Genomic DNA, 26,621 nt, shown 5'->3' on the forward strand with positions numbered 1-26,621 from the left:
AAAAGTGTCCTGGAATCTGAGATTGAACGTTTTCCTGGCAGTCTAAGTAGTATAATAGTGAACTTCTAACCATTTTCCCAGTGTTTATTACACTTTTCCTATCAGCTGAGTCAATGTGTTTATTTTGAATATACCTGGAAAAGGTAGGGCAGAAATGTGCATTGCACTTCACCACTTGCTTATTATAAACAGACTAAATATCACTCAGATTATCAAAGCACTTAAAGATCAGGTCAGATATGTCAAAGAGGCAATGTTTACAGAGTATGAGAGTAAATCAAGTCCCTTGGCTTCCTCCACTGGCCATCAAGGCACTGAGCTGAGTCCCTCCAGTGAATCTGAAATGGACGTTTCCAGACTATTTTGGAGAAACCCTTGCTGGGGTTTGTATCATCTGAATTCTGTTGCAATAGCCCACGTCTCTCATCTTGAAAATTGCACAGCACTGAAGGCCGAGAGCAGTGGTTTGTGGATCATACCAAATCGTTAAGAAGTGAGGATTTCAGTTAGGTGTAATTCAGAGAGGGAGACAGCCTTTGGCTAATTAGAGTGAAGATAACACTGTAAGGAAAAGAATATTATCTGTAAGGAATATTCAGGCCTTGCATTTCCAGTGGCTCCGAGCAAGGGAAGAAAGCTGTATCAGTTTCTGAGCTATAGAAAGCACAGACCTTTTTCTGCTCTGCTGGATTACAGGAATCAGTAATTTCACATTTTCAACACATCACCAAAGAAAATGCCTGATCTAAGTTGTGTCGCCCCATGGCAGATCAAAGGCCGCAGGATCAAAGAGATTAAAGTAGCATGCTCTCTCAAAATATTATTTCCTGTTTGAAAAACAGCAATTATATTACTGTAGAAATTCATGTAATGAGTTACTATTCATAATTTTTAATAGGAAAATCAAGTTCCAGTGTAAATTTTAAAAATCCCTTTTCTGTATGTTTCTTTACAAATGTTTCATTCCTGATTTTATCGACAGATTTCTTGATGTTACCTCTTTCAAAAGCTTCAACTCAAAGAGATTTGAAAGCAAACTATTAGTGACACGGCTTTTATGTCAGTCTTGAAGGTGCCTTGCCCTTTAATGATACTTAATTAGCTTCTCACAGCCGAACCAAAGGAGCTGATTCACACACGGCTTTTTTTCCTCTACGGAGGACAGGCTGTCGTGACAAGAGAGGAGAGAGCTACTTTGGAAGTAGCTCAGCTGCCTCCGTGCAGTGGAGGAGGAGAGCTGCACATGTCAGACTTGATCAGATCCACCGGGGTTATTCCAGCTCCTGCAGGATTCCAGATCCAGGCACTAAGTGGGAATTTTCAAGAAAATAATACTGGGAGTTTGCATCAACTCTTAATTTGGCATCGCACTGCTTCATCTGGAGGAGGTAACCCTGAGGTTATGTCAGTAGTCCAGAGTCCCAGCTTTCTTTGTGGCATGAATTTGCCAGCACTGGCTTTGGCCCATAATTTCATTGTTTCTTGATAGAGAAAATCCCTTATCCTCTTTCACCATTCATCATGTTTAAGGGATTTAACCATCAGAGAACTTCACAACTTCTTGCAGTGGGCCCTCAGGACAAGAAAGACCTCGAGGGGCTGGAGCACATCCAGAGAAGGGAATGGAGCTGTGGAAGGGTTTTGAGGCACCAGGAGTGGCTGAGGAAGCTGGGAAAGGGGCTCAGCCTGGAGAAACGAAGGCTCACTGGGGAGCTCCTTGCTCTGCACAACTCCTGCCAGGAGGGGACAGCCAGGGGAATCGGGCTGACAGCTGGGGGGTCGGGCTCTGCTCCAGGGAACAGGGACAGGAGGAGAGGGAACAGCCTCAGGCTGTGCAGGGGAAAGTCCAGGATGGGTATTAGGAAGAATTTCCTCATGGAAGGGGTCGTCAAGCACTGGGCTGCCCAGGGCAGTGGTGGAGTCCCCATCCCTGGAAGTGTTCCAAAGCAATTTATGACATCCAAGAAACATGGAAACTAGTTTGTCAGTGGATTTTTAATTTAAGTAATAGTATAAATGAAAATTAAATAAGAACATGGAAGAAATTTAGCCCCATGAAGGGCTTAAAACATTAACAAGCTATGTTTGTAGCTTGTTAACCAAACACTCAAACTCTAATTAAGTCCCAAGTACTAAGAAGTCAGGAACAAGGAAGAAAAAGTAAATGTGCTGGAGGAATACTGAGGTGAGCACACAAAGGACCAGAACAAAATAAATGTTAATTAAAAGATAATGTCAAAGCGATAGAATGTTTTCATGGTGTAACAGTCTCCTGCTGCTAAATAAATACCAAGGTGAAGCCCAGGCATCCATCAAAACTGAATGCTGAGCCAAAGCCAGCATATTTTAAGAAAGAAGACATTTATCAGGGACCCTGATAAAGAGACATTACTCCTCCAGCAAAAAGAGTGCTTCTGGGCATTTATCACGGGATTCATGGATACTGCTCCTATTGATGGACAATTTTTCATTATATTATTGATTCAATTGTACAACTATGTAAGAAATGCTTGTTGTCTATATTCAAGCAGGATTAATTAACTATGCTTAGAAATGGGCTTTTGACTTGAAACTCTTTTCTTGTGTGCCTCAATTCAGTGATGCTGTCCCTGGGGTGAATCCTAATCTCTCAAAATCACCATCAGTTCCGCTGCTGTTAGGTAGGATCACTGTTTCACCTTTGCTTTCCTCATTTTGCTGTAGACCTAGTAGGACCTACTGGTATGAACTGTTAATGTCATTTTACAGCGAGGATCGTATTTTCCTATCCAAAGGTACCGCTAGTGCGGAATCGCCTTGAGGCCTTTGACGCTGCGTTTCTGTAACCCCCCCAACATTAGACCAGCGGCTTATCCTACGACCTCCCAGTTCCCTTTACAAGCGCCGTCTGGGGCTATATAACACCGCCTATGGCGCAGAGCCCGCCGATCCCCGGTAGAAGCCGGTATTAGCACACTTCGGCACGGCCGGGCTCGCGGCCCCGCTGCCGGCCCCGCCCCTGTTGCCGTGCGCCCGCCCCGCGCCGGGCGGAGCCGGGGCCGTTCCTTCCCTGCGCGGCCCGGTGGAGGCGGGGATGTGAGTACGGGCATGGGGGACAGCAATGGGGCACGGGGAGCAGGACCGGGATCGGGGACAGCGGCGGGAGGGCCCAGCTTGCCCTGCCCGGCCTCGGGGCCGCGGAGCCGCAGGGTCGGGCTGCGGCAGCGGCAGCGCCCGGAGCCCCCGCGGGCCCGGCCTGACACGGCCCGGCCCAGCCCCGCCCCGGCGGGAGGAGTCCCGCTGGGCACGGGGAGTCCCACTGGGAAGGCGGTGTCCTGCCGCGAGCAGCCCGGGCTCCGGAGAAGCGTCCCTGTTTACAGCCCCGCAGGGCTGAGGCTCCAGGTCCCTCTGTCAGAACCGGGGATGTCCTAGCACAGCCCGCCTCGTACTGCGGGAGGGCCGAGGGAAGGGCTGGGCGGCCCTGGCTCGCAGTGTGGGCGGTGTATGGGCACTGGACTGCGGGTTCTGGGCAGAAACCTCCATTGTCCTCGTGTTTCGTTTGGTTTGCTTCTTAACAAGGTTCTGAAAGGGTATTTTTGAGCATGTTCAGGCTGGAAATAAGGGTATTTCTGTTTGTATTGTTCACCTGACAAAAGACCCTTGTGTCTTGCACGGTAAGTTGCATAGCCTTTTCCAGACTTTACATTTCGGGGGAGCAGGAGAGGTCTCGGCATGACTCAGTGAGGTGGAGTTTGGGGCACGGAAGGCAGCCAGCAAGTGGTGGAATAGGCTAAGTGTGAACACAGAATTTCATCTCAGCCTTGGTTTGACCTGCTGACCCACGTGTGCACACAGGTGTCCACAAACAATTGGTGCGTGTGTTTGTAAACACAGAGCATTTAGTAAGCATTGCTGGGTTTGTGAACGGCTTGTGAAGGAGGGCTGTGAGCTGCCTCTGCTGTGTTTCCTAGTGTTGGGAAAATACAATGATTTGTAGGAGGAGGCTTGGGCAAGTATTGGTTAAAGGTTACAGGTGTCACATATGGAGTCAAGAGCGTCTCCTCTGGTTCTGTGCTCTGCAAATGAAAACCTAAGGCTTACTAGTTTGCTCAAACAGTCACAAAATAGTTTGTTGCTTTCTAGGAAAGGAGCGTAGAAATCTTTCCAAGCTTCTGTTGTTAGAAGCATTGTGGTTTGTGTTTTGATACTGAATTTAAAATAGGAGTCTAGTCATGCAGGTAATGAAGGTTATGTTGTCTGCAGACTTGGTGCACCTTTGAAGGTAGAGGTCCTGATTGACACACCTGGAAAGACAAGGGGAGAGAACCAAATCTTTCAATTTTTCTGTTGGAAATACCATGTTTAAGAATTTTAAAGTCGGTATTAGGACTGATATGTAATTTGGGCCTTCAGTGGTCATTGGGTTTTGAAGTGGTGACTGGTGTGTGTTTGCTTGCCAAGGCCTCACAGGACAGAGCTGTACGAGGATCCCCCGCTGGGATGCTGGCCCATTGTGTATTCCCCCGACTACAACATCACCTTCATGGGACTGGAGAAGCTGCACCCCTTTGATGCAGGGAAATGGGGGAAAATCATCAATTTCTTGAAAGGTAAAAACATAACAGAAAGTGCCTCTTAAACCAACATTTGCATAAACCTAAAGAAAATGACATGGTGTCCTGGTTCAGGGCAAATTTGGGAGAGAACCCCCAAAGGGCTCCTCTAGGAAATCAGATTCTATCGCCCCTCCCACAACTGGTCTGGGAGAAAATACCTCCTTGGAGAAAAGTGGAAAAAACTGTTTATTAAACAATAAAACCCCTTGCTGCTCCAAAAGAGATGACAAACCTAGAAAGTCCCCTCCCCAGATTCCAGTTCAGCTCACTCAGTCCCTTATCAGTCCCTCCCACGCTGGAAATGCTGTGGCCCAAGCCCGGCCTGGTGGCCACCAATGCGAGCTGCTGGTGCTGTTATGGTTGTTCAGTCCAGAGCAGGTGTGAACAGGTCCAAAGAAAGGGAAAAAAAGAAAAAAACCACAGTTCGGGGAACTTCTTTGCCTCAGCTAGTTAAAATAACTAAAAGCAAAGGAGAGCTCTGTCCCGCCGTCTGTTCATCCGCAGACAACGCAGTCCAGGAGCAGGAATGTGTAGAAGAGAGTTCAGTGTCTGAAAACAAACTGCGCACCTCCTCTCCCCCCCTCAATCCTTGGAGCAAGTCTTAAAGGTGTGTCATCGTTTGAGCCTGGCGCAATGCCAGTGCCCCCACGAGATCACCTCCTTCCCTGGCACCCACTGTGAGATGTGATCAGAGACAGAGCAAAGCAGGCTCCAACTTAAGGTTAAAAGGGAAAAAACATTTATTAACCTACAACTACAAAGGAAGACACACAAAACACATAGAACACAAGATGAAAACCTTCCAAATTCTTCCTCCTCCCCCCACCAAATTTCCAATTCCATTGCCACTCTTTAGATAACCAATTCTCAGTTCCTCGAGAAGAGAGGAGTCCCTCTTGCACCACATTCCTTCCATGTCCAGTGCTCTCACCACTGCACATGGATCAGAGCTGCTCCTAAGTATTTTAAGGATACTTTGTCCAGTTCCAAAGGGAGCACAGTCCTTCTCCTTTTGGGACACCTGTCCCCCCCACATTTCACCCCCTGGGGCCGAGGGGTCTCTTGAACAGAGATCATCTTCTTCTTCTCTCTTCTTCAAAGCGGAGGGCACCACCACCACCCTCCTCACCCGTCGTCTCTGTTCACTCCTCCACATCACTGCACTCTCTTGGCTCTGAGCCATCGCCTCCCCCTAGAACGCAGTCTCTGTGTCACAGAAACACCAGTGGTTCTGCTGTGGCTATACAAGAAAAGTCCAGCCCAAAGCCACTCCATCATCTCTTCCCACCTAGAATTCTTCTCAACATCTTCTCAATCTCAACATCTTCTCAATCTCATCAACTTCTGGAAGACTCAGCATTTGCAAGGTTCCCATCTTCCTCAGAGGGGTTAAAAGTCCCAGGCTCTCTGCCGGTTTACTTCATCAACTCCCACGCCTGGCCCACGCCTGGCTGCCCTGCTGGGCACCCCCCCCTTCTCCTTCACTCCAGGCCACTATCACAGGCACCGGCTCTGTCTCTCTCTCCTCTCTCTCCGGGGCGGGGGGGTGGGGAATGGAGGATGGCTGCCCGAAGCACTCGCAATGTTCTCCTCCACCCTTGGGCCCAGGCCTGGCCTACCTCTCTCCAGCCCCATGGCTCCCCTCCCCCCCCCGCCCAGCTCGGCCAGGCAGGGGGGTCTGCTCAGTCCCAAGCAGGACTCAAAGAGGAAGTTCCCCTGGGAGATCACAGCTTTTAATCCCCTGTGTTCTCAGAGGCGTATCCATGCCCTCAGTGGACAAACCAGGTGCCAATATTAAATCTGAACACCGATTGGCTTGCCCACACCATCACAAAAAACTTCATTTCCTCTTAAACCACGACAAGGTGCAAAACTTACTATTCAGCATAAACGGAACAAGATGATTGGGGATAAAAGCATCATATAGTCAGCTAGGACACGTGGTTAGTACAAGTTTGTGTTTGGCTTACCAGACCTGAATTGCATTGTGCAAGGCTTCCTATAGCCTTGTGCTTCCCTGTCTTTATACCTGGTGTAGCAGGAGCTGGGGCATTCCTGTGGCTGGTGAAACACCAGGTGTTAAGGAAGCTTTGCTGCAGGTGTAACTTAGTTACTCAACCTGGACTGCACACAGGGCTCCTCAGGCTGAGGGAGAAGTGCAGCTGTAGTACTTTCGTCCATTCTTCAGCACCCTCCTGCTATTGCTCTGATGATGTTTGGAAAGAGCTTATTATGATGCTTCTAATTATTGCTGTTTAAACCATTTGTAGGATACAGGTAGAAATGCTTTAAGGAGATGCAAGCGTAAAAACCAGGGGCAGGATCAGGGCCTGTGAAATCTTGGCATCTCTTCATTTAAAGCACAAACTTCCTCATCAGGGTCAAAAAGGGGAAAAAAAAAGAAAAAAAAAGGAAAGGAAAAAAGGGCTTTTTCTCTGGCCAGCTCAAAGGCTGTTGGTTGTCCCAAAGGCCTCTTCTCTTTATGTGGTCCTAATGACTCCTTCAGCTGATGATCTTTTGCAGTTCATGATTGCCCTTCCCACTGCAGGCTGACTTGTATCCTTTTACCAGATGTCAAACAATTTTAACACTCTAATTACTTAGAAGATGAGTTTTGGCTTTTTCCTCTACCAACCTTAAATAATTTAGTGTTGAGTTCCACAACAGTTTTCTTAGTTAATCAGAACTTTTGCCTTTCTGTTTCTTCTGTGTACAGCCTTTTTCTCCAGCTCTTTTTCTGTGACATGTCTATTCTCAGGTGTCCCAGGCTTTTTCAGAAAATTAGTTTTCCCAATTGTTTTACTGTCCTTTGAAAGGGTGAAGAAGCCCCAGGATGCCCCAGAGCACTTGGTTTGCTGTAGCTGTGTAGCAATTCATGGCAACAGCTGACCTCCCCTGTGCCTTATCACTGAGCAGATCAGCAGTGTGCATCTTTCCAGAGTCCCTTCCTCCTGGAGGAGGAGGCTGGCAGCAGTTTGGCTCTGTTTGACACCAGTGCATGAATGAATTGTTCCTCAAGCCTCAGTCAGGAGAAACAGAAGCTTGCCAAAACAAATGTTGTCGCAGGTGCTGTTCTTGTATAATACTTCAGAGCAAAATCTCCTGCTTTTCAGAGTTGTTTTTTTTCTCCTCCAAGTATAAAAATAAAGAAGAGATAGAGGCTTAGGAGGCTACAGCTGTGCAGCAATTAAATATTAAAATTTTTCTGGGAAGATTGGTAGGATTCCTTATAATTGTTGTTTGTAGTGATCATATGCACTCATTCTGAATTCTTGGAGTAACTTGCTCTTATAAAACAAAGTTTTAAAATAGTCTTTTGGTCTCTAAGGGAAAGAATATCTGCTCTTTGTTTTTTCTTGAAATTAGACTGAGGTAGGGGGTAATATAAATATCCTAATTAAGCTTATTTGCTTCCACGAACATCCAAGCCATTACTTTGTTTTGAATTTTGATTTATTACTTTATTCTTCTGTGATTTAGGGGATTAAATCCTGGTATAAACTGTGGGATTTCTTAAAGCATGTTATAATAATGGTGGCTATTTGATGGTACAAGCACCAAGATTTCCCCAGTACACCAAGCCCTAAACTGTGAGGAGTTGTTTGATTCCAGTGTGTGTTCATCCTCTGTCCTTATCTGTCAGTCCTTTCAGTTCAGAGGAAAACTTCCCATGATCTTAGCACACTCTGAAAACTTCCTCTACACAACATTTCTCAAACACACACTGCCTGAACAGCTTGCTTGTGACAGAGGAGGTGTGTTTGGAAAACTTGAAAACTCTGAGCAACCTAAAGTCATTCCAGCAATAAACAAGACATAGGAAGTTGCCACACCGAGGTCAGAGCAGAGTGTTTGGAGGGGGGACATGGGGAGCTAAGTAGTGTTGTACAATGCCAATTTTTATTTCTCTCCTGTTGCAGAAGAAAAACTAATTGCAGATGACTTGATTGTGCAGGCACGGGAGGCGACTGATGAAGATCTCTTGGTTGTTCACACCAGGCGCTACCTTAATAAATTAAAGGTGCTGTACCTGCTCATATGTTTTTCCAGCAAGCTGTCCAGAATGAGTGTCAAAGGCAGGGGATGTCTTGTGCAGTTGTTTTAAAAATCAGCCTTACAGGTATAGAATGGTATCTGTTGATCACACTGATTACATTGTTACTGAGAATACTGAAAGCAAACCACAGAAATATTGGGCAGTTCACACTACAGAGGGGTATAAGAGGGGAAAGCGGGTCTATCATATGAAATAGGTGATCTGGAAGGATATTTCAGGGAAATTAAACATAGGCAGAATTAGAATGTCTGAGATGTCCATAATATTCTTGCTAGTGCCAGGGTTTTAGTGTTGAGCAGTGTAAGTTTTGTTGTACTCTGATAAAATACAGTTCTGCAATCGAAAATACACTAGAAACCGCTAATGGGGGGTACTTTGTTGGATGTTTTCTAATGCAGGGATTGCTTTATGGGGTTTGGGGTTGTGTAATCTTGACAGAGCATGTGTGTAGGGGTTCTGTGGTCAGTCTGTTGGGGGAAGTACTCATTTCATAGTAAGACACTGCCTGTATCTGCGGAATATGGAGAGAGTTGAAAGATCAATGTAAGGGCATAACCAAGCACATTATCTGTTGTGAAGGTTTCCAGAGCCAGCTCACACAGGACGGCAGGGGGGATGAAGAAGAGTTCTTGTATATTTCTAAAGGAAACATCCGTTTGTTTAACTTCAGTGTAACTCTAAAGCATAAACATGTAAGATTTCTGGTTCTGAATTTATCCAGTCATCTGTGGGTGGAATTGGGTAATAGGTGAGTGCAGGTGACATAACTTTTACTTGACAACTCTGCTTGGAGGGCAGGGAATGGATTTGTAAGAAAAAAAGAAATATTTCATAATTCAAAAGAAGTTATTTTGAGTCACCCATGCCCTTCACAGTGGAAGAGTCCTCAGACTGCTATTTCTGGAAGGTTTTGTTTTTCTGTATAAATTATCTGTTATTTGTGTGAACTTTTTCATTCTTAACTGCTTTCCTGAGTTCTCTCATGCTTCTTCATTCTGTGCTATGAAGTGTGCTAGATTTGATACTATTGCAGATTTGATACTATTGCAGTGTGCTAGATTTGATACTGTGCTAGATTTGATACTATTGCAGCTGTTCTGGATATTGAACTTTTAATTCCATAGAACCACCCACCTCTTTTTCCTGAATCACTTCTTTGAAGCAAGGTTTAATGTGCATAGCTCAGATTAGAATGCCATAATAATATTTTTAGTACCTATGGGATGGTTTCACTTGTATAACTTGTGTCTTGTGGTCAAGACCAGCCCTGTTGTGTGTATCCAGATGGGATTAATTGGGTGTGTCCTCTCCCCCTTTTCTTTCTTGAGAGAATATTTCCTGCAAGTGTAGGAGCTGGAATGTGTTATATTGGTTGCACCAGCAGATTACTGCCAAGCAGCAAAAAGTGCTTAATTGCAAAAGCAAAATAATGCCCTAGACATGAAGAAGTCCTGTGAAGTTCTTTATTACCTTATCCAAGGTCTACTGTGCTATTTTTCTTTTAACTCCAGACAAATAGGTATAAATGGTATAGTTTTATTTTAGATCAGCTGAAAAGACTACAAAGTTGCTTGCCTTTTTCAGAATGCCCAGGTCTCCTAAAATAATGGTTCACTTGAGTGTTCATTTAAAATCTGAACATGAATTTGGTAGGAAATTGCCTACACTTGCAAGAGTAGGTGGTGATTGGTGTCTTAGCAGCAGCTGGCATGGCAGAAGAGAAACAAAAAGGTGTGCACAACATACTTCTGCTGCTGGAAATTAGGTCTGTGTTAGCAGGAAGGGTCTCCCTGTTTCCCTGCTGAGTCCTCACAACAAAGTCTGGCCTTTTGAATTGAGGCAATTCCCCCTCAGTTATTCCTCTGAAGAATTTAGATCTCCAAGGTAGTGACTGGACTGTGGGTAGTTTGCTTGCAGTACTTTTCCATTTGCTGTGTTCTTCTAGTGTTATGTAAAATAGTGAATTTCTTGCATGTCAGCATTCTGACCTTTGGGAAGGAGGTAGGCAATGAGGTTAGAGCCAGTTTCTGACTGTGCTTTTCCCTTTTTATTTATGAGAAGTTCTATGGTAACAAACGTGAGCAAACACTGAAATACAAATGCTGAGGATAAAGCTGGTCTGGGAATTTGTTGTGGCGAATGCTAACAAAACCAGCACACTGAAGAAAAAAGTATAAAACATTCCACAGATTTTCAGTTACTAAGTGGAGAATCATTTTCCTTCACCTGCCCTCTGAACCCCCAGAAGCCGCCTTCTGAATCCCCAGACTTTGCTCCCAGTTGGTGATTCCCCCCCTCTGTTGGGAATTACTAATCCCAGTTCAGGCCCAGGCGTGGGCAGTGAGTGGCCACAGGAACGGCCCCACCAGTGACCAGCGATCCTGGGAGCCAAAACTCCCCCACACCTGGACTTCTCACCTCCACTTAAAAACATGCAGTTGCATAACTGTTGGTTTGAGTCATGGTTGCTCCCACTTCTCCCTGTTGACATTAATCTTACTTTAAACTTTGTTAAAACTTTCTGTGTGATTATCGTTCATGTTTGAGGTCAAATTTATTTGTTATCCAAATGAGGCCTTTTCATTTCCATTTTAGCACAACGGGATTGAATATAGTTTTTAATAATGTGTTTGTTCAAAAGCTAAAATGTCTTGCAAAGGGCCTTTATCAAGACTGACTTTACTAAAAGATAATTAAAGCACCTTGTGATGGACAGCTGATAAGATGGTAACAGAATTATGTCTTGCAAATGTAAAAGTAGAGAGATCTTGAAATTAACTAGTGGTAAAATATAGTTAGGCACATCATGGACAATGCCACCCCTTCACCCACCCAGTAGTACCTGGTAATTGAAATATTGCTAACTGGAAAGTTATTTTGAGCATCAGAGGACCCTGAGATGGGGATGTGATTGCCTTTGGTTCAAATTGCTCACCTATGTGTGCTGCCAGCTGTGAACAGCTCAGGAATGGGGCAGCCAATGCCCTCAGTCTCCTTACAGTTCCTAAAGCTGCAGAAAATAGGATCTGTTCAGACCCTTTGTACATAGTGGCACATCCTAATCCTCAGTCTCTCAGTGCTTCAGTACTGGTTGGACAGGTATATTCTTGGTTGTGACTTAGGCTTTGAAATATATTTAGCAGTGTTATCACTGGTAGCAGTGTTAGTGGAAGTTCTTTGAAATAATCAATGTGTTTGCAAAAAAAGGCATTTGCATATTGCAAATATTTTGTGTTCTGGCCTTGAAGACTTTTGAACAAAATGTTTCAAGGAAACATTTTCCAGAAGTGTTTAATATGCTAAATAAATTTTAATCAGTCCTCTATGCTAAAGTTTGTACTGTGTGTTCACTTAAGTGTTTGAACTTCTTAGTTCAGTTGTCTGTTTGTTTGTGTTTGCTTTCTCCTTGGTATATCCTTTTGATTCCACACAGGAATAGATATTTTAGCTTTGAACAGTATATCAAGTGTAGGTGAAGGGCATTTTACAATTCTTCCTCCCAATTTGAGGGATATTATATTTTCTGAAATACCACTTTCCTGAAAAATTGCTGATTTAATACATTTTGATACTAAAATCTGGAAAGTGATGATTCTCATAGTTAAAAACTTGAGGATGAACCTATTTAGAGGTCACTATTAAGAACTTCTGTGGTCACTTCCATCTAAAAATAATAAAACTCTTCTAAGGAACCTGTGAGCACCTTTTCAGTAAATAACAACTAATGAGAGAGCGAAGTGTCATCATCCAACCACAATACATTAATTGGAACTCTCTTTTTCCCCTTTGCAGTGGTCATTTGTTGTGGCTACAATCACAGAAATTCCACCAGTTGCCTTTCTTCCCAATTTCATTGTTCAGAGAAAAGTTCTGAAACCTCTACGAACCCAGACAGGAGGAACAATAATGGTAAGGTGCTCTCAATGCACTTTTATCATGTTTAAATTTGCTCATCAGACACTGTAAATCTGGGAATTGTGGTGATTCTGTAACTGAGATTGTCAGCCTTGGACAGTGCTGCTGTGCCAGATACAGGAACAGGGTTTATTTCAGCTCCCAGATGTCTAAGGTGAGTTAGGCTGGGAAATACATAAGTTAAAGTTAAACCAACTCTTTTTAAGGACTATTTAAGGATTTGAATTCTGAAAGAAGCTGCTGGGTTCTGGATAAGTCTTTAGATGTATTAGATTGTGGTGATAGGCCAGGTAACAGAAGTGCTACCTCCTTCAGTAGGCATGAACTGGCCAAAGCAGAGATGGGGAGGAGGAGGGAGAAAGAATTTCATGTAGTTCAAGGTGCTTAAAAATATTTGGTTGTCACTCAGAGCAAGTCCTGCTGAGCAGGGACCTGCAGAGTTTCCTCTCATTACAGCCATTCTATCACTGCAAGATTGTCACAGGAATGAAGGCAGTGGTCTGAGAGAGGAACTTGGGAAGAGTTGAGAGCTTCCTGATGCTCTGCCTTGGATATTTCTTGACAGGAGCTCAGTGTGTGTGAAGCCTCTTTCAGCTTGGTTCCAGTTAGGCAATACTTTTCTCTACTTTGGTGATTTTCACTGTGCTTGTGTTATCTTTAACTCCCAGGTGTGTGGTGACCAGTTAGGAATGTGCTGAGGTAGAGGAGGCACCTACCAATGGTCTGGTTTTTCTCATGGCTCCTGAAACACAGATACCACTCCTGGGCACTTTGGGATTCATCTTGAGGCCATGTGCTGTTATTTTTACCTTTTTTTTTTTTTTTTTTTTTTTTTTTTTTATTATGGGGAAATAGGAGTGTACTTTCAAAGCAATTTTGATTCATCAGACAATAAAATTTGTGTGGTACTAGTCAGAAGTGCAATTTTCTGCTATTCCTGATGGGCCTGTTTGTTACAAAAATTCCTGTTGAGTTTCTCTACTTTTTAATGATATTTCAGCAATATGGGAAGATTGGGTTTTGGTGAGGAGTCCCTAGGAAGTGTGATAAATTGCAGATAATGTGTTCTCCCTGGGACTTAATGGGTTTTATAGTTCAGAAACTGCAATCTTTCCCTAAGATCTAATTTGTGTAAGTTGGCATGATCATAACAGGATCATGTTTACCATGCCAGTAGTTGTCCTAGTACTGAATTAAAACCGCTCAAATGTAAATATTGGTTATAAACATTTCATAACTGTCCAAACTTCATTTTGGATATGATGTGTAATTTTTTCTTTCCATGACTATGGACAAAAAAATAATCAATTTTTAAATGTTTTCCCTCCCCATTTTTTTTAATTCTTGTAACTAGGAATATCTTAAAGTAATATTACTTTTAACAGACCAGTTAAGGAATGCTGCACGTAAATGCTTGTATGACATTTCCTGACCAAAATAATCAAGATTTTCAGTTAAAATTCTGTCATTTAAGCCTTGTGTATCTCTTTTCTGTCAATACTTTCCCCTCCCTGAATGTCACTTGAGTTCAAAGGAGAGATACAGGCACGGTTTCCTTCTACTGGAGGGGAAAAGAGCAATAAGAATCTATACCCTGCGTGTTCTGTCCTGAAAAAGCAGAAGTACCACCAGGACACTTCACACTGGAGCACTTGTCTGCTCCCATCCCCAGCTGGATCTATGGTTTTTTATGTCTGTGTTCCAGGATTTTGAGCTTATATTCCTCTGTTAGTGCATGAACAGGAAGGACATCAGGAGCTACTTTGTCATTTTTTACTTTTCCTAGCACTGCTCTTTCCCTTTTCCAGCTGCCAGAGAAGGAAATACAGATGAATAGCAAATAGTCTTTCAGCTCCTTAGGCTGAGGGTGTTTTTGTTAAGGGTTGTACTCAGGGATCTGGTTCAGTAGCAAAAGATCTGAAAATACCACAAGCCTGTCAGAATGCCAGGAGTGATTTGGGATGGAAGCAGAAATTAACTGTTGCCTTATTCATTTATGGAATTTCAACTGTATTTTTTTTCTTTTAAGGCAGGAAAGCTTGCTGTGGATAGAGGCTGGGCCATCAACGTGGGTGAGTACAAATGCAGTGATACCCTAAATAGTCTATTAAGAACATCTGAATGTTTCATTTACATCTCTTTGCAAAGCCCATCCATGTTTTTAGTATCTGACTTTTGTTTAGTTTAGCTTTTCACCCCTTCAACTTTTCTGTTCAGGGGGTGGTTTCCATCACTGCTCCAGTGACAAAGGGGGAGGATTTTGTGCATATGCTGACATCACACTGGCCATCAAGGTAAGAGCTGCTCTTAAACCACTGCCTTCTGCTGTTTGTGCAAATGGAGGAGAAATCCACGTGAATTCCTAAGAACTAATTTACATCCTAATAGGAGAAAATGAAGCTGTTTCCAGATGGGCAGGAATGGGGATATGGAGAGTTGTAAAATGGAAGGGAGGAGTTGAAGGGGTCCATGTAAATAGGCATCACTGTAATTGCATTGATAATGTTGTCTTGCTAAAGCCACTCCAAATCAAACCAGATGGATTTCTGATATCCTCAGAGATAATTCTCCTGGCCTTGCAGGTGAACCTGAGCATTCCACATTGATTTCAGTGGTGACAGTCAAGACAAATGCAGAGACAAAAATCCCCTCTCTGAATCAAACTGCACCATACAGGGCTCAGACTGGTTCAGATTCATGAATAAAAATGTTAGTGACTCCAAAATAGTCACCAAATGGGAATGAATGCATTTGGTATTTAGCTGTTGAATGGCTGAAATAAGAGCCTTCTGCAATTAGGGCTTATTTTTATCAAATGAAATATGGTATATTTGTATACTAGAATATTTATAAAGTATCACTAATAATCAAACACTAAAGAGCTCTAATGATTGCAGCACACCATGTGACATAACATCCTAATTTCTGTACATGGCAATTTGCAGAAAAGTAATCCAGTGGTTTTTTTTCACCTACCATTAAAATACAGATTGATAAATTATAGTGACTGACAGTTTGTACAAAATCTTTGGGTTTTACTATGTCTCTATTAAAGATGGTAACTTAGCAGCAAAGTTAAGACTCAAAGAAGTAAAAACCATTTTTTCCTTCCCAGAAAGAATAAGAAATTAATTCTGTCACTAAAAGTGGCTCTAAGGCATGCAGTCCTTACAGCAGCTTTTCCTAAATACTGAATTTTAGGCTGTTGCAGTTGGATGCTGTCCCCATCAGCTCTGTGATCCCTGGGTGGGCCTGGCCTCCTTGGTTTATCTGGTGGAAATGTATATGGTTTTTATTTTAACAAAAATTACCTTTTTATGTCAAATATTGGGATGTTTTCAATAAATGTATGAGAATCATGTCTCAGTTTATTTGGTGACTGAAACAAATAGATGTGCCCTACATGCAAATTCCAATGGTCATGCACTGTGCAATCTCAGAGCCTCCAGTTCAATCTGTCACCTAACCTCATAAATTTTTCCATGTTTTTCCTTGCTTATATATCCAGTTCTTATTTGAGAGAGTACAAGGAGTGTCTAGAGCCACAATTATTGATCTGGATGCCCATCAGGTGAGTAGTTTACCTGTATTCAGTGCTGAAGATGTTTTGCTTAAAATAGAAGTGTGTGATAAATACCTTCTTTTAATACAAACATAAAATCACAGAATACAAAGTTAATCAGAGATGATGAAAAACTGTGAAGAGTTGATTCTTCAGTTATTTTATGGCCCAAAAGGCTCTAAGGCCGGTTTAATAAAATTAACCTGAGTTGCAGCTCCATCATGTGGCTGCATGAAAAACCTTGCTGTGTTGCACTTCCGTGAGAAACAAGGATCTCTCCAGACACAATCCCAGCTGGTTCCCAATGGCTGATCACTGCAGCAGCCTCTGCAGGGGAGGGATTTGACCTTCAGTCGTTTAATTTTAAGCCTAGCTTCAGGCTAATGAAGTAAAGGATCCATCCTTTACTGGTGGAGTGATTTACTGTGGTACTGAGATCAAATCTCAGCTTTGGTGGGATTTGCAAAATAAATCCTGAAAGGCCAGAGATGGTATTTTTAGAAAGGCAGTTAATGCACCAAAGTGATGTCCAACCTGAGGCATTTCAAGTGACTTATGTGTAAAGAAACTATTTTTACACAGTTCTGTGGCACTGAGGAAGCCTAATGGCTGCAAGTTTTTAATCTTCTCTCATTTCTCTTATGTGTCATAAAATCACCATGGTAGCAGGACACAGATTGTGCAGTAGAAAGATGTTTGGTGTTCATGATTCTCTTCAGCCTCTCTGTCAGGCTGTGGATTTGTTTTGTGCTATGTGGGGATGGTTTGGTTTTGGAAAACTCTTGAAATGTATTTTGGTTTTCAGATGTGCTGGTAGTCTCAGGGTGCACATTAAAACACCTGTTGTTTCCTTTCTTTGGGGGATGAGAGGTGTCTGAAGTAGCTCGCCAGATCCTGTTTAAGGATGCAGATACTCTCATCTGGTGACTGTTCCAGTTCTCAGTGCAGTGCTGAGTTTCACCTCTCATGAGGAAATGGTTCCCCCAGAGGCTTTCATATTCCTAGGCTTGTGTGCAGGAACTGTTTATTTGTGGACCAAAGATGCTGAAGAAATAAATAGAGTTGCCATTTGTCAGCATAAAAGCTGAATTACAGCAGCTCTATCTATGGAAATGTCTGTTTCTGTACTTTAAGTGAAATTCTAGGGAGAGGGGCTATGGTCCTTTATGACATACTGATTTAAATAAAATTATCTTGGTGATTGCTATGGTAAAATTGATTATATATTAGTGAAAATAAGTGAGAGCTAAAAGAATAGTATTTAAATTCAGAAATGGGGAGGGGGGACTATTCCAAACCTGAGTTTCCTCTCAACCATCCCTCTTCATACCCAGGACAATTTTTTGTAGGGAATTTCTGGTGTTAAACTGTTGGGTTGTTATTGTTTGTAATTTTTCTAGGGAATACTTACCTCACCAAGGCTTGAGTTACTAGGAGAGCTGTAGTCTGCTTTATTTATTCATTAATTCTTACATAAGAATACTCAGTATTCCTGCAGCAGTTGAAAGTGACTTTTTCTTGCACATTTGGAAGATGATAGATCTGTTTGGTGGTCACAGTTGCTTTTGTTATGCTTTTGAGGACAATTAGCTTCTGATTTTTGCTTATTTTTCTTACATGTGTAATGAGATCCATGCAAATTGCCTTCAGAGAGACAATGATTTTATTTGTGGCAATACCTGCAGTCTTCAGACTGATCCTGTCAAGGCCCCCCAAAACTGCACACCTCAAAATAATCTCCAGGACTATAAATAAGAGAATGACACAGGAGTTATGAATATTAGAACCTCTGTAATGTTAATTACTCTAGAATTTGCAGTGTATTTAATTCTGTGTTGCCATGCTAGGAATAGCTAACTGTAAATTTCCTTCAGGGAAATGGCCATGAGAGAGACTTTATGGATGATCCTCGGGTTTATATTATGGATGCATACAATAGATATATCTACCCAGGGGATGGTTTTGCTAAACGTGAGTATAACTGAAATTCATCTTCCCAAATGTACCAGAACTACTGTGTTGTTACCTAACTCCTTTATTTACTGCTAAGCTTCCTTGCAACACTGTTACCTAGATTTCTTTTTTTTATTATTATTGTTAATTTCACATCATTTTCACTGCTCACTGTGATGTATCACTACAGGCATGAACACTGTAATAGTGTTCATGCCTGTAGTGTTTTCTCTCACTTCAGGGATGTCATTTTGGAGTGCAGGGTGTGGGGAGGTGTCAGTGGATGTTATTGGCAGTCCATTCCAGAGCTTGGAGCAGCAAGTTGATTTGAAGGGAGTTGTTAGAACTTCATCTTTCCCTTACTTTACATTTATGAGAGGATTAGCTGATAGTGAGCAAAAAGGCTTCATGTTCTTTTGAGAGTGAAGTTATAACATATTCAGGTGTTGCCTTGCCAGTAGAATTTCTTTGATAAGCATGCAGGAAACAATCTTCATCTGAATGTGGTACAAGGTGGGAAGCAAAGCAAGTCCTGGAATAGAACCATAGAATTTAAAGTTGGAAATTCCCTCTGAGGTTGAGTCCAACCATTCCTCCAGCACTGCCACCAGTGACCAGTGTCCCTAAAAACTGTCCTGTCCCATGCCACATCCATGCTGTTAAATCCCTGCAGGGATGGGGATTTCCCCCTTCCCTGTCATCCCCTCTTTAAGAGCTGGTGCTTGATTTGGTTTGGTTGTGGTTTGTTTATCCCTGCTGTGTTGTGTCTTATGGCCTGCCACAATTAATTAATGAGGCTTTGATAATGGTTAAATTGGAATGCAAAAGCCACACTGAGTCAGGGATTGCTGGGGGAGTTGTTCTGCTGTTGGATTCCTTCAGTGATGCTGTTGTTCTGAAAAACCTACTTCATTTGGATCCTTGACAAGAGTTAGGTGCAGTGCATTTTGCTGCTGTCTTTTGACTAGTAAAGATACTAAGAATTGTAGTCCTTCAAGGTTTTAAGCTAAAAAATGACCATTTAAAGCACACCATGTCTGGAGGCAGACAAATGGCAAGCAGATATGGGGGGTTTTCCCCCAAGAAAAGCATCCTTTTATTCATGTATCACATGGCAGCATTTGAGCAGATGGATTAAGACCAAAACAGAGTCAGTCCTTGTTAGCAAGTCTGAAGCACTGAGCTGCAGTACCACACTGAATTCCAGCATTCCCTTTTTGCAGATGAAGGATGAGGTGCACAGCGCTGGGCCAGAGCCAGTGAATATGTAGCTCCTTGCACTTTGCATAAGAATGTCTAAATAGGATTTTTGTGGCTAAGTCCCTTAAAGCCTTTCCACTAGGTGACCAGGCAGAGATGGGATCACAGGGGAGATCTTGCAGAAGGGCAGAGGCTTGAACATGAGATTTTGAATCCTTAGGGTAAACTCCAATTGATCACTATCTCCTTGGACTTCCTGTCTGTTTTTTCCAGGTTTTATTGCAGGAACCTCTTCAACACATTTTTTGCCCCATGGGCTTCAGCAGGGACGGGAGAAAAGGGAGAAGCTCACCTTGCCAGTGCTAAGCCCTAAGCACATTGAGTCCCTGGGCATAGCAGTGTGGAATTACACAGGCATAGGACAAGAAAGAGGGATGAGGAATAGGACTGGTTCACTGAAGAGTAAGCTGAAAGGAAAGGCTGGTTCACTGAAGGAAAGGCTGAAACTCTGAGAAATCATAAAGAAGCAAAAATCTTTGAAACTAATGTTGATGCAATATAAAATAACAGGATGAAAAAGAAAAGCTTCACTGATGCTGAACAAAGATGAAAAGCAGAACAAAAGGCAGCAATCACAAAAGGAGATGTCATACTGTGCTGAGGGCATTCTTGCACACTTGGTGGGGGCTGAATCCATATTTAAGATGTGAGACTCCACATCATCTAGTGTGAGGAAGAAGTCATGCCTTGGAATAGCTCTGGCATGGCTTTGATTAATTCAGTCACACATCCCTCCATAAAAGCACCCAAAATTCAGCTGCATAACCTTGGGTTTCTTTCCTTTACCTTCTCAGCCTTCATTTTCTACTTCTATTGCTTTATTAGAAGCATTAGAAATAATTTGATTTAAATTAAGAATTGATATTTGCTCTTCTGGTAGGATTACATGGTAAGAACATTAAATTGAAAATGCTTGGGGCAAAGCAGAATCTTGTTATACATTCATAAAGCAGTTCACAAAAATTCATGATCCCTTGCTGTGACGTTTTGAGTGTTGTGATAAAAATAAAACATCTTCATAATTTCTCAGTGATATTTATCTTGTTTTTCCCCCAGCTATTTTCTGTGCAATAGCAGTTCAGTGTTTTCTTTGCCTTACGCTTTATTTAGGTTACTTTTAAGTTAATAATTTTCTTTATGATTTCTCTGCTGATTGGTAACTGGACTTGCAGATCAGCTCTTTTTCAATAACATTTTCCATTTGCATCTCAGATTATATTTTTTTGTCCTGCATCTAATTTTCTCTCTTCAATGGAATTTTTCAAGGTCATTGTGCTTTCCATTTGCTGAGAAAACAAGCAGTTGAATAGTTTTCTTTAATTCATGTTTCTGTGAAAATGCAATGTATTGAGAGAGCTTCCAGAAATGTAATTTTTTTCGCTTGCTTACCTAAATTGTGCATTTTCTTCCAAGCAATGCTTTGTTTATTGAGCAGTGCTTGCTTTGTTGTCCCTCAGGTGCCATAAAACGCAAGGTGGAACTGGAGTGGGGCACAGAGGACACTGAGTACCTGCAGAAGGTGCAGACCCATGTGGAGGGAGCCCTGAATGAATTCAAGCCTGACATCGTTGTTTACAATGCTGGCACTGACATTCTGGATGGGGATCCCCTGGGAGGCCTGGCCATCTCCCCCCAGGTGTGTGAGCCTGCTGCAGCACTGCCCACTGCACTGTCCTGTCCCAGACACTCATCTCCCTTGCCCTTCACCCTTCTCTTCCTTCTTCCCTCTCTTGGCTCTGAACATTTTTGTTCTTTGGGTGCCTGTTCCAGTGCCATTCATCTTCTCTCTAAAATACACTGACTGCTAACACTCAAACAGTAACCAGAGAGATACATACATTGCCACACTTCACCTGACTTCTATTCTCCCTGCTTGATTTGTTCTTTCTTTGTTTCTTTTTTCCCCTCACATGACCTATTTTGTAATTTCTTTTGTCACCTGCCCCCAGTGTGTATCTTACACTTAATTTCTTCTGTAGCACTTCCAGCTGTTTTAAACTACCCTCATGGTTATAACAATTTTGTGCAGCCTGGCTGTGTATTCTCAGCAAATGAACAGTTATTTTCCTTTTCTTGATCTTTTTCTTCAGATACCAGCTTTTTCTTTAGATACCATTTACTTTCCCCAGTTTGCTACCAGACTCAAATTTTGGTTTATTCTGTTAAGTATCATAGAAGTCTTCACCTTTCTGCTTTTCTTGAAATAAGCAAAAATTTACAGTCCTCTTATTTCCTTCATGGGTTTTTGTGATTCCTTCTCTGACAGTTTGTCCATGCTATCTCTCTCCTGTTTCACATTTAGGTCTCTATAATGACCACCAGATCAATACAGAAAAGTGCTTGTTTGATCTGTGAGCTCTCAGATTCCCTTCTTTGAGCCACCCCCTCTTGAGCCACCACTTGGGTCTGTTCAGTTTTGATTCTGTTCAGTTCTCTTGCACAAAGGAAGAGCTGAGGGGCTTGGACTTGTTTGGGACCTCGGAGAGGAGATGGCCTGAGGTGTGAGGTGGGGTTTGGTGAAGCAGAGCCCTCTGGAGAGCAGTGGCACCCAAGGCAAGTGGCAGCTTGGTCATAAGGAGATACTTTGGATTTGCCTCTAAAAAAATAAACCCAAATTTCTGCACTTTGATTAGGAACAGTGTTAACTGCCAAGAAAAATGAGTTGCTGTAGCTTGCTGGGTTCTGTGCAGACACAGAATGTGAGGATGGGGGAAGAAAAGTGAAGTAGCTTCCCTGGCCACAGGGATGGGTGAAAGGAATTCTTTGCACAGCTGGAGGGAGCTCGAGCCTTTAGTGTCTGCTCTGAGGGCAGGGCTCTTGTCTCTGGTGTGCAGGCTTGAAATCCCAGTGCTGGAAAAGCATCGTGCCTGCACAGTCCCTCTCTTCAAAGGTCCTCAGTGAAGGTTCCACTTCTGCTCCTGAAGGTGTCATTTGTATTTAAGCTCCTGCTGCAGTGTTAGTTGTGCCCAGAATGAGGCTCTCAGAGTACTCTGAGTGATGGTTTCCTGGTTCATGAGGCTGTAAAAAAGCCTGTGGTGCATCAGCTGAGTCCCTCTTCCCTTTGTTTGGAAGTGGGAACTGTGCCAGGCTGTTGTTTTCCACAGAAATGTAGGAATAAGCCCATGCTTTCCCCTCAGCTCCTGCAGACTCTCCCTGGAGCTGCTGGGGCAGTGAGGCTCCTGAGAGCAGGGTGTGCTTCCAGTTCTGGTATGGGATAATGGTGATGCATCCTCTGCTGGGTCCCCAGAGCCCTGCAGCTCTTTCTCTAATTCTGTTGATTCCTTTAAGGATCTGTTTCTAATAGAATTCTTCAGTTTCCTTTGTCTTACTGTTCATTTGTCATTCCTGGTTCTTTCCCAGGGCTGTGCAGTGAACAATATTCTTGGATGGTTTTACAAGATACTTTTTTCCTGCTACATTTGTGTTTTATTCTTTCCCTTTACCATCTGTTTGTGTTCTAATTAATGGCAGAGTGTTATTTCCTGATGTTCTTCCACTCTTCCTGTAACCAGCCTGGGCACTGCATGTTCATTTTAAAACACTTCTGCTGCTCCTTCTTGAATTTTTTGTATTTGTATTTGATTGCATTGTGATGCCTTTTCCCTTCATCAGCTTGCAGTTATTTAAGTTTTGAGCTGTCTTCTGTAAGCTGTAGTCAGTTGTGTTGCAAGTGTTTTGTTTTTTGTTCTTTTCTTCAAGAGTTCTAATGAGTTGCATGTATCTGGAACTCTGCTTTTACAAAAGTAGATTTTAATTCTGTTCTCACTCATTCCTGAAGTATTTTTCACCCTCATGTGCTTATTTCAAACCCAGAAGACTCACTCTGCTCTCGCCTGGGTTCAATGACAGTCCAACACCTCTTGTTCATCAGTCTTTGCAATTTTTCAATTCCATACCCTTCTCTTAGTAAGAATACTTAGAATTTATTTTCTTTTTATGGATTTACCATTGCTTACATTCTGCAACTTCCCCTTCAGCCATTATTTCTTGTAGCATTAACCACAGGCTCTTCTTGCAGAAACTGGGACTTAAGATTCATCCAGTGATTGTGAATGTGTAAAACTTGATTTTAATTTTGGGCTTTTCTGTAGGACTGTGAAATTTTGAAAGTTACTAAGCTTTTGACAGACAGTGCTGTGCATATTGAGCACAAATTAAAGCATTGTGAATTCAGAGAGTCTTTCCTAGTCTCAATTCCTCAGCTGGGAAACTGGTGTAAAATTTGCAATCAGTTTAGGCTTTATGGCCTTTTAGTCAGAATTCTTGCAGGAATTTGTACTAAAAACTTTTATCTGCTCTGTCCTCTAAAACAAGCCAAGGATATTTATTTGCTGGGGGTTTTGGGGAGTGCAAACCAGCTAACAGGACTTCTAAATGATTTTTTAATTGTTACTGTAAACTGAAAGGCTTAAACACTTAGCAAACATCCAATACTCTAAATCCATAAACCACAGGTTAGAACTGAAGCATCACGTTGCTATCGCTCATTTTTCCCTGTGGTGACCTTGCAGGGCATTGTGAAGAGGGACGAGGTGGTGTTCAGGGCTGCCAGGAGCCGCGGGGTCCCCGTGCTGATGGTGACATCCGGGGGGTACCAGAAGAGGACGGCGCGCATCATCGCCGACTCCATCCTCAACCTGCACAGCCTGGGGCTCCTGGGCAGGCAGCAGCCAGCCTGTGCCCTTGGGAGTCCCAGCCTGGATCAGATGGTCAGAGACTCTGCCAAGGACTTCAGCAACTTGGCACTGCAGTGACAGGTCACTGAATGTTGGTCACATAACCCAGAGGCAATATAGAGTAACTCTAACTGCTGAATTTATCTTGAGCTAAGGCAACACATCCTTTTAAACTGAGATATGCACTCAAGGGTACTGTCTTTGTGTCTAATATTGCTGTAGAAAGCTTAATTTGCTTCTCTGACTAAAGAAGTGTGGATGTGGGGTGGGTCTGTTATGTTGGAAGAACTATGCAGTTGGTATCCAAAGGCTGTCCCAGACCTGTTTCACATGGTGCAGCATGGTCTGAGGTGGGAGGAATATGGACTAAAGCTACTGTTTTGTGGGGTTTTTTAAATTCTGCATTTTATTTATTGCTTTTTAAATTTAAATACTGTTATAAAACGAGTTCTGTGCAGATTTCAAGTGTCAGTTTAACACTAAAGGGAAGTGCAATACTGTAAAAGCTAGGGTAGTTTGTTTATGGCTTTGAAGCCGTAGACAGTTAGAAGGAATGTTTGTAAATTCATAGTTTATTCCTGTTGTTGATAGTGACTTAAATCTTGCTCATAAACACCTTGTGAAAAAGAATATGAAACACCTTTGGCTCCGTATGCAAATGAGCCATAAGGGTTCACCGTTACCAGTGTGGTGTTCCAAATGAGCTCTGCATGTGACAGGCAGTAGTTCCTATGCACTGTAACTCACAGACAGAGAAACTACAGTCCAGTGAAAGCTGATCTTACAGTTCTCAGCAACCCTGCAGAAAAAAACTATGTAGAAATATAGGCTGTCTTATTATTGCCAGCTTGCCATGTATAAACCAGTGAGGAGTAGATTTAAATTCTTTTTCCCCAATTAGTGCTGTGTTTTTCACTTGCTCAGAGATCAGTGGTACTTCTAGTTGCAATCATAGTTGGTAAGCAAATTCTTAATTTTTCTTGCTCATTGAGGAATGCAGTGACATTCCTACATTGAGATAATGTGCTAACTTTATATGGAACTTTTAGGAGGATTTGGGAACAAAATAGTGTATTCAAAGCAAATTCAGTTGTACTGCCTGGGAAGGCTGGCTTTGTTCAAGTTGGTATATTTTTCATTAGGTACTGTTTGTAGCAGTGGGATGTAAATGTACTAAACTGTACATTTTGCAAGAGCTTTTATAACTTTCACTGATTTCTGCTACAAGTTTTATGTTGTGTTTAGGATGGAGCCATCCTGTGAGGGAGCCCCAGGATTTTCCTTGTAGTAGAGTTGTTGTGTAAGCTATTTAAGGAATGTTTAATTCTAATTCTGATACTTACCTCATTTAGTGTTCATGTTTAGATCATGGGGTTTGTCCATTGTAGGAACTGCACAGCTGCTATAAATACCTGCTTTAAACCAGTTCTGACCTATTGCACTAAGCTTGAGTTGTTACACTGGGATTAAAGAGCACTTTTAAATTTCTTACTAGAAGGACCATCAGAGTATGACTAATGTTGAGATTTATTTTTTCTATACTGTCTGACGTTACTGAAAGATGTTGTTATTCTTTCATATAATTTTTATAAAATTCTAGATTACATTTCTATGAACTAAACCCCCATCATAGCACCATATGGTCTTTCCCCAAACATTTGCTGTTTGTGTTAACATGTTTCTATAATTTCCCCTCAGTGGAGATTAAAATTATGTTGAACAATGCTGACTGACTTCTTGTCACTTCACATGGATCTTAGCTGTCAAAAAGTTGGTCTGGAGCAGTTTATTGGAAAGACAAGAAGATGTATTTTTCGTACTTAAAATGTGTCTGAAACTACAGTGAGTCTCAAGGGTGAGTAGTACAAGGTTTGTCAACAGCTTCTCTGAGAGTTCAGTGGTGACTCCTTGAAGGAGCTTGTAAGTTTTGTGTCCAAATGCTTTTTGAGATGTCATTATAAGGGGTTAAAGTCACTTTCTAACTCCCAAGTTCTATTTCATTACCTACCTTGTAGTCCTAATCCGAGTATTTTAGTATTAGAGGTGTTAAACTGGTGACTGAGCTTCTGATAAGGCTGCAGTAGTTTTAGAGGCTTTTTGTAAATCAGTGTCTTTTCAGAGAGCTGAATGTTTGCAGTAAAGCCTGCTGGCTCTCAGGCTCACCTGTGAAATTTCTGATAAGCAGCAGACACATTGACTGCCTTTCAGTGTTCATTGTAAAGTTACAATTGGAAAACACACCACTCTTTCATATTTTCAAAAAATCAGTGCCTTAATACAGAAAAGGAAGAACACTGTGTGTGGAATTTTATCTTTAAAAGTTCCTGTATCTTACCAGATATATAGATATATAGTTATACGGCATTCTGGCTTTAATTGGGTTCCTCTGCTGCAGTCATCTCTGTTAGATGAATAAATCAGTGCACAATGATTTCAAAAGATGCAGTTATTAATCATGAGCTGTTTATAAATGGACTGTAAATATGGCTGGTCATGTAGACTATCACAAAAATTATACAGCAGCTAGAGACGTGTCAGGGGCTGAGGAGCTGAAGTCTGACAGCTGGAGAGTGTTTGAACTACCAATACATAACTCGTGGAGG

At 42.2% G+C, this 26,621-nt stretch overlaps 1 protein-coding gene across 2 annotated transcripts; it reads left to right on the plus strand.

Moving 5' to 3' along the window:
- The first annotated feature begins 1,182 nt into the window (after positions 1-1,182).
- HDAC11 (histone deacetylase 11) lies at positions 1,183-26,262 on the plus strand. Of its 2 annotated transcripts, none has more exons than XM_018914920.3 (10): positions 1,183-1,388; positions 4,441-4,589; positions 8,516-8,616; positions 12,445-12,561; positions 14,597-14,639; positions 14,785-14,861; positions 16,076-16,138; positions 18,004-18,100; positions 20,800-20,978; positions 23,854-26,262. In XM_018914920.3, exons 2-10 carry the CDS (start codon positions 4,523-4,525, stop codon positions 24,094-24,096), a joined length of 987 nt encoding a protein of 328 aa, XP_018770465.1. In that variant the 5' UTR covers positions 1,183-1,388; positions 4,441-4,522; the 3' UTR covers positions 24,097-26,262. The 2 variants fall into 2 exon arrangements, with proteins under 2 accessions (XP_018770465.1, XP_009089208.1); XM_009090960.4 differs by lacking the exon at positions 1,183-1,388 and adding an exon at positions 3,007-3,075.
- Positions 26,263-26,621: the final 359 nt, after the last annotated feature.

Source organism: Serinus canaria, chromosome 12 (assembly GCF_022539315.1).
Source record: "Serinus canaria isolate serCan28SL12 chromosome 12, serCan2020, whole genome shotgun sequence".
Taxonomy (NCBI): domain Eukaryota; kingdom Metazoa; phylum Chordata; class Aves; order Passeriformes; family Fringillidae; genus Serinus; species Serinus canaria.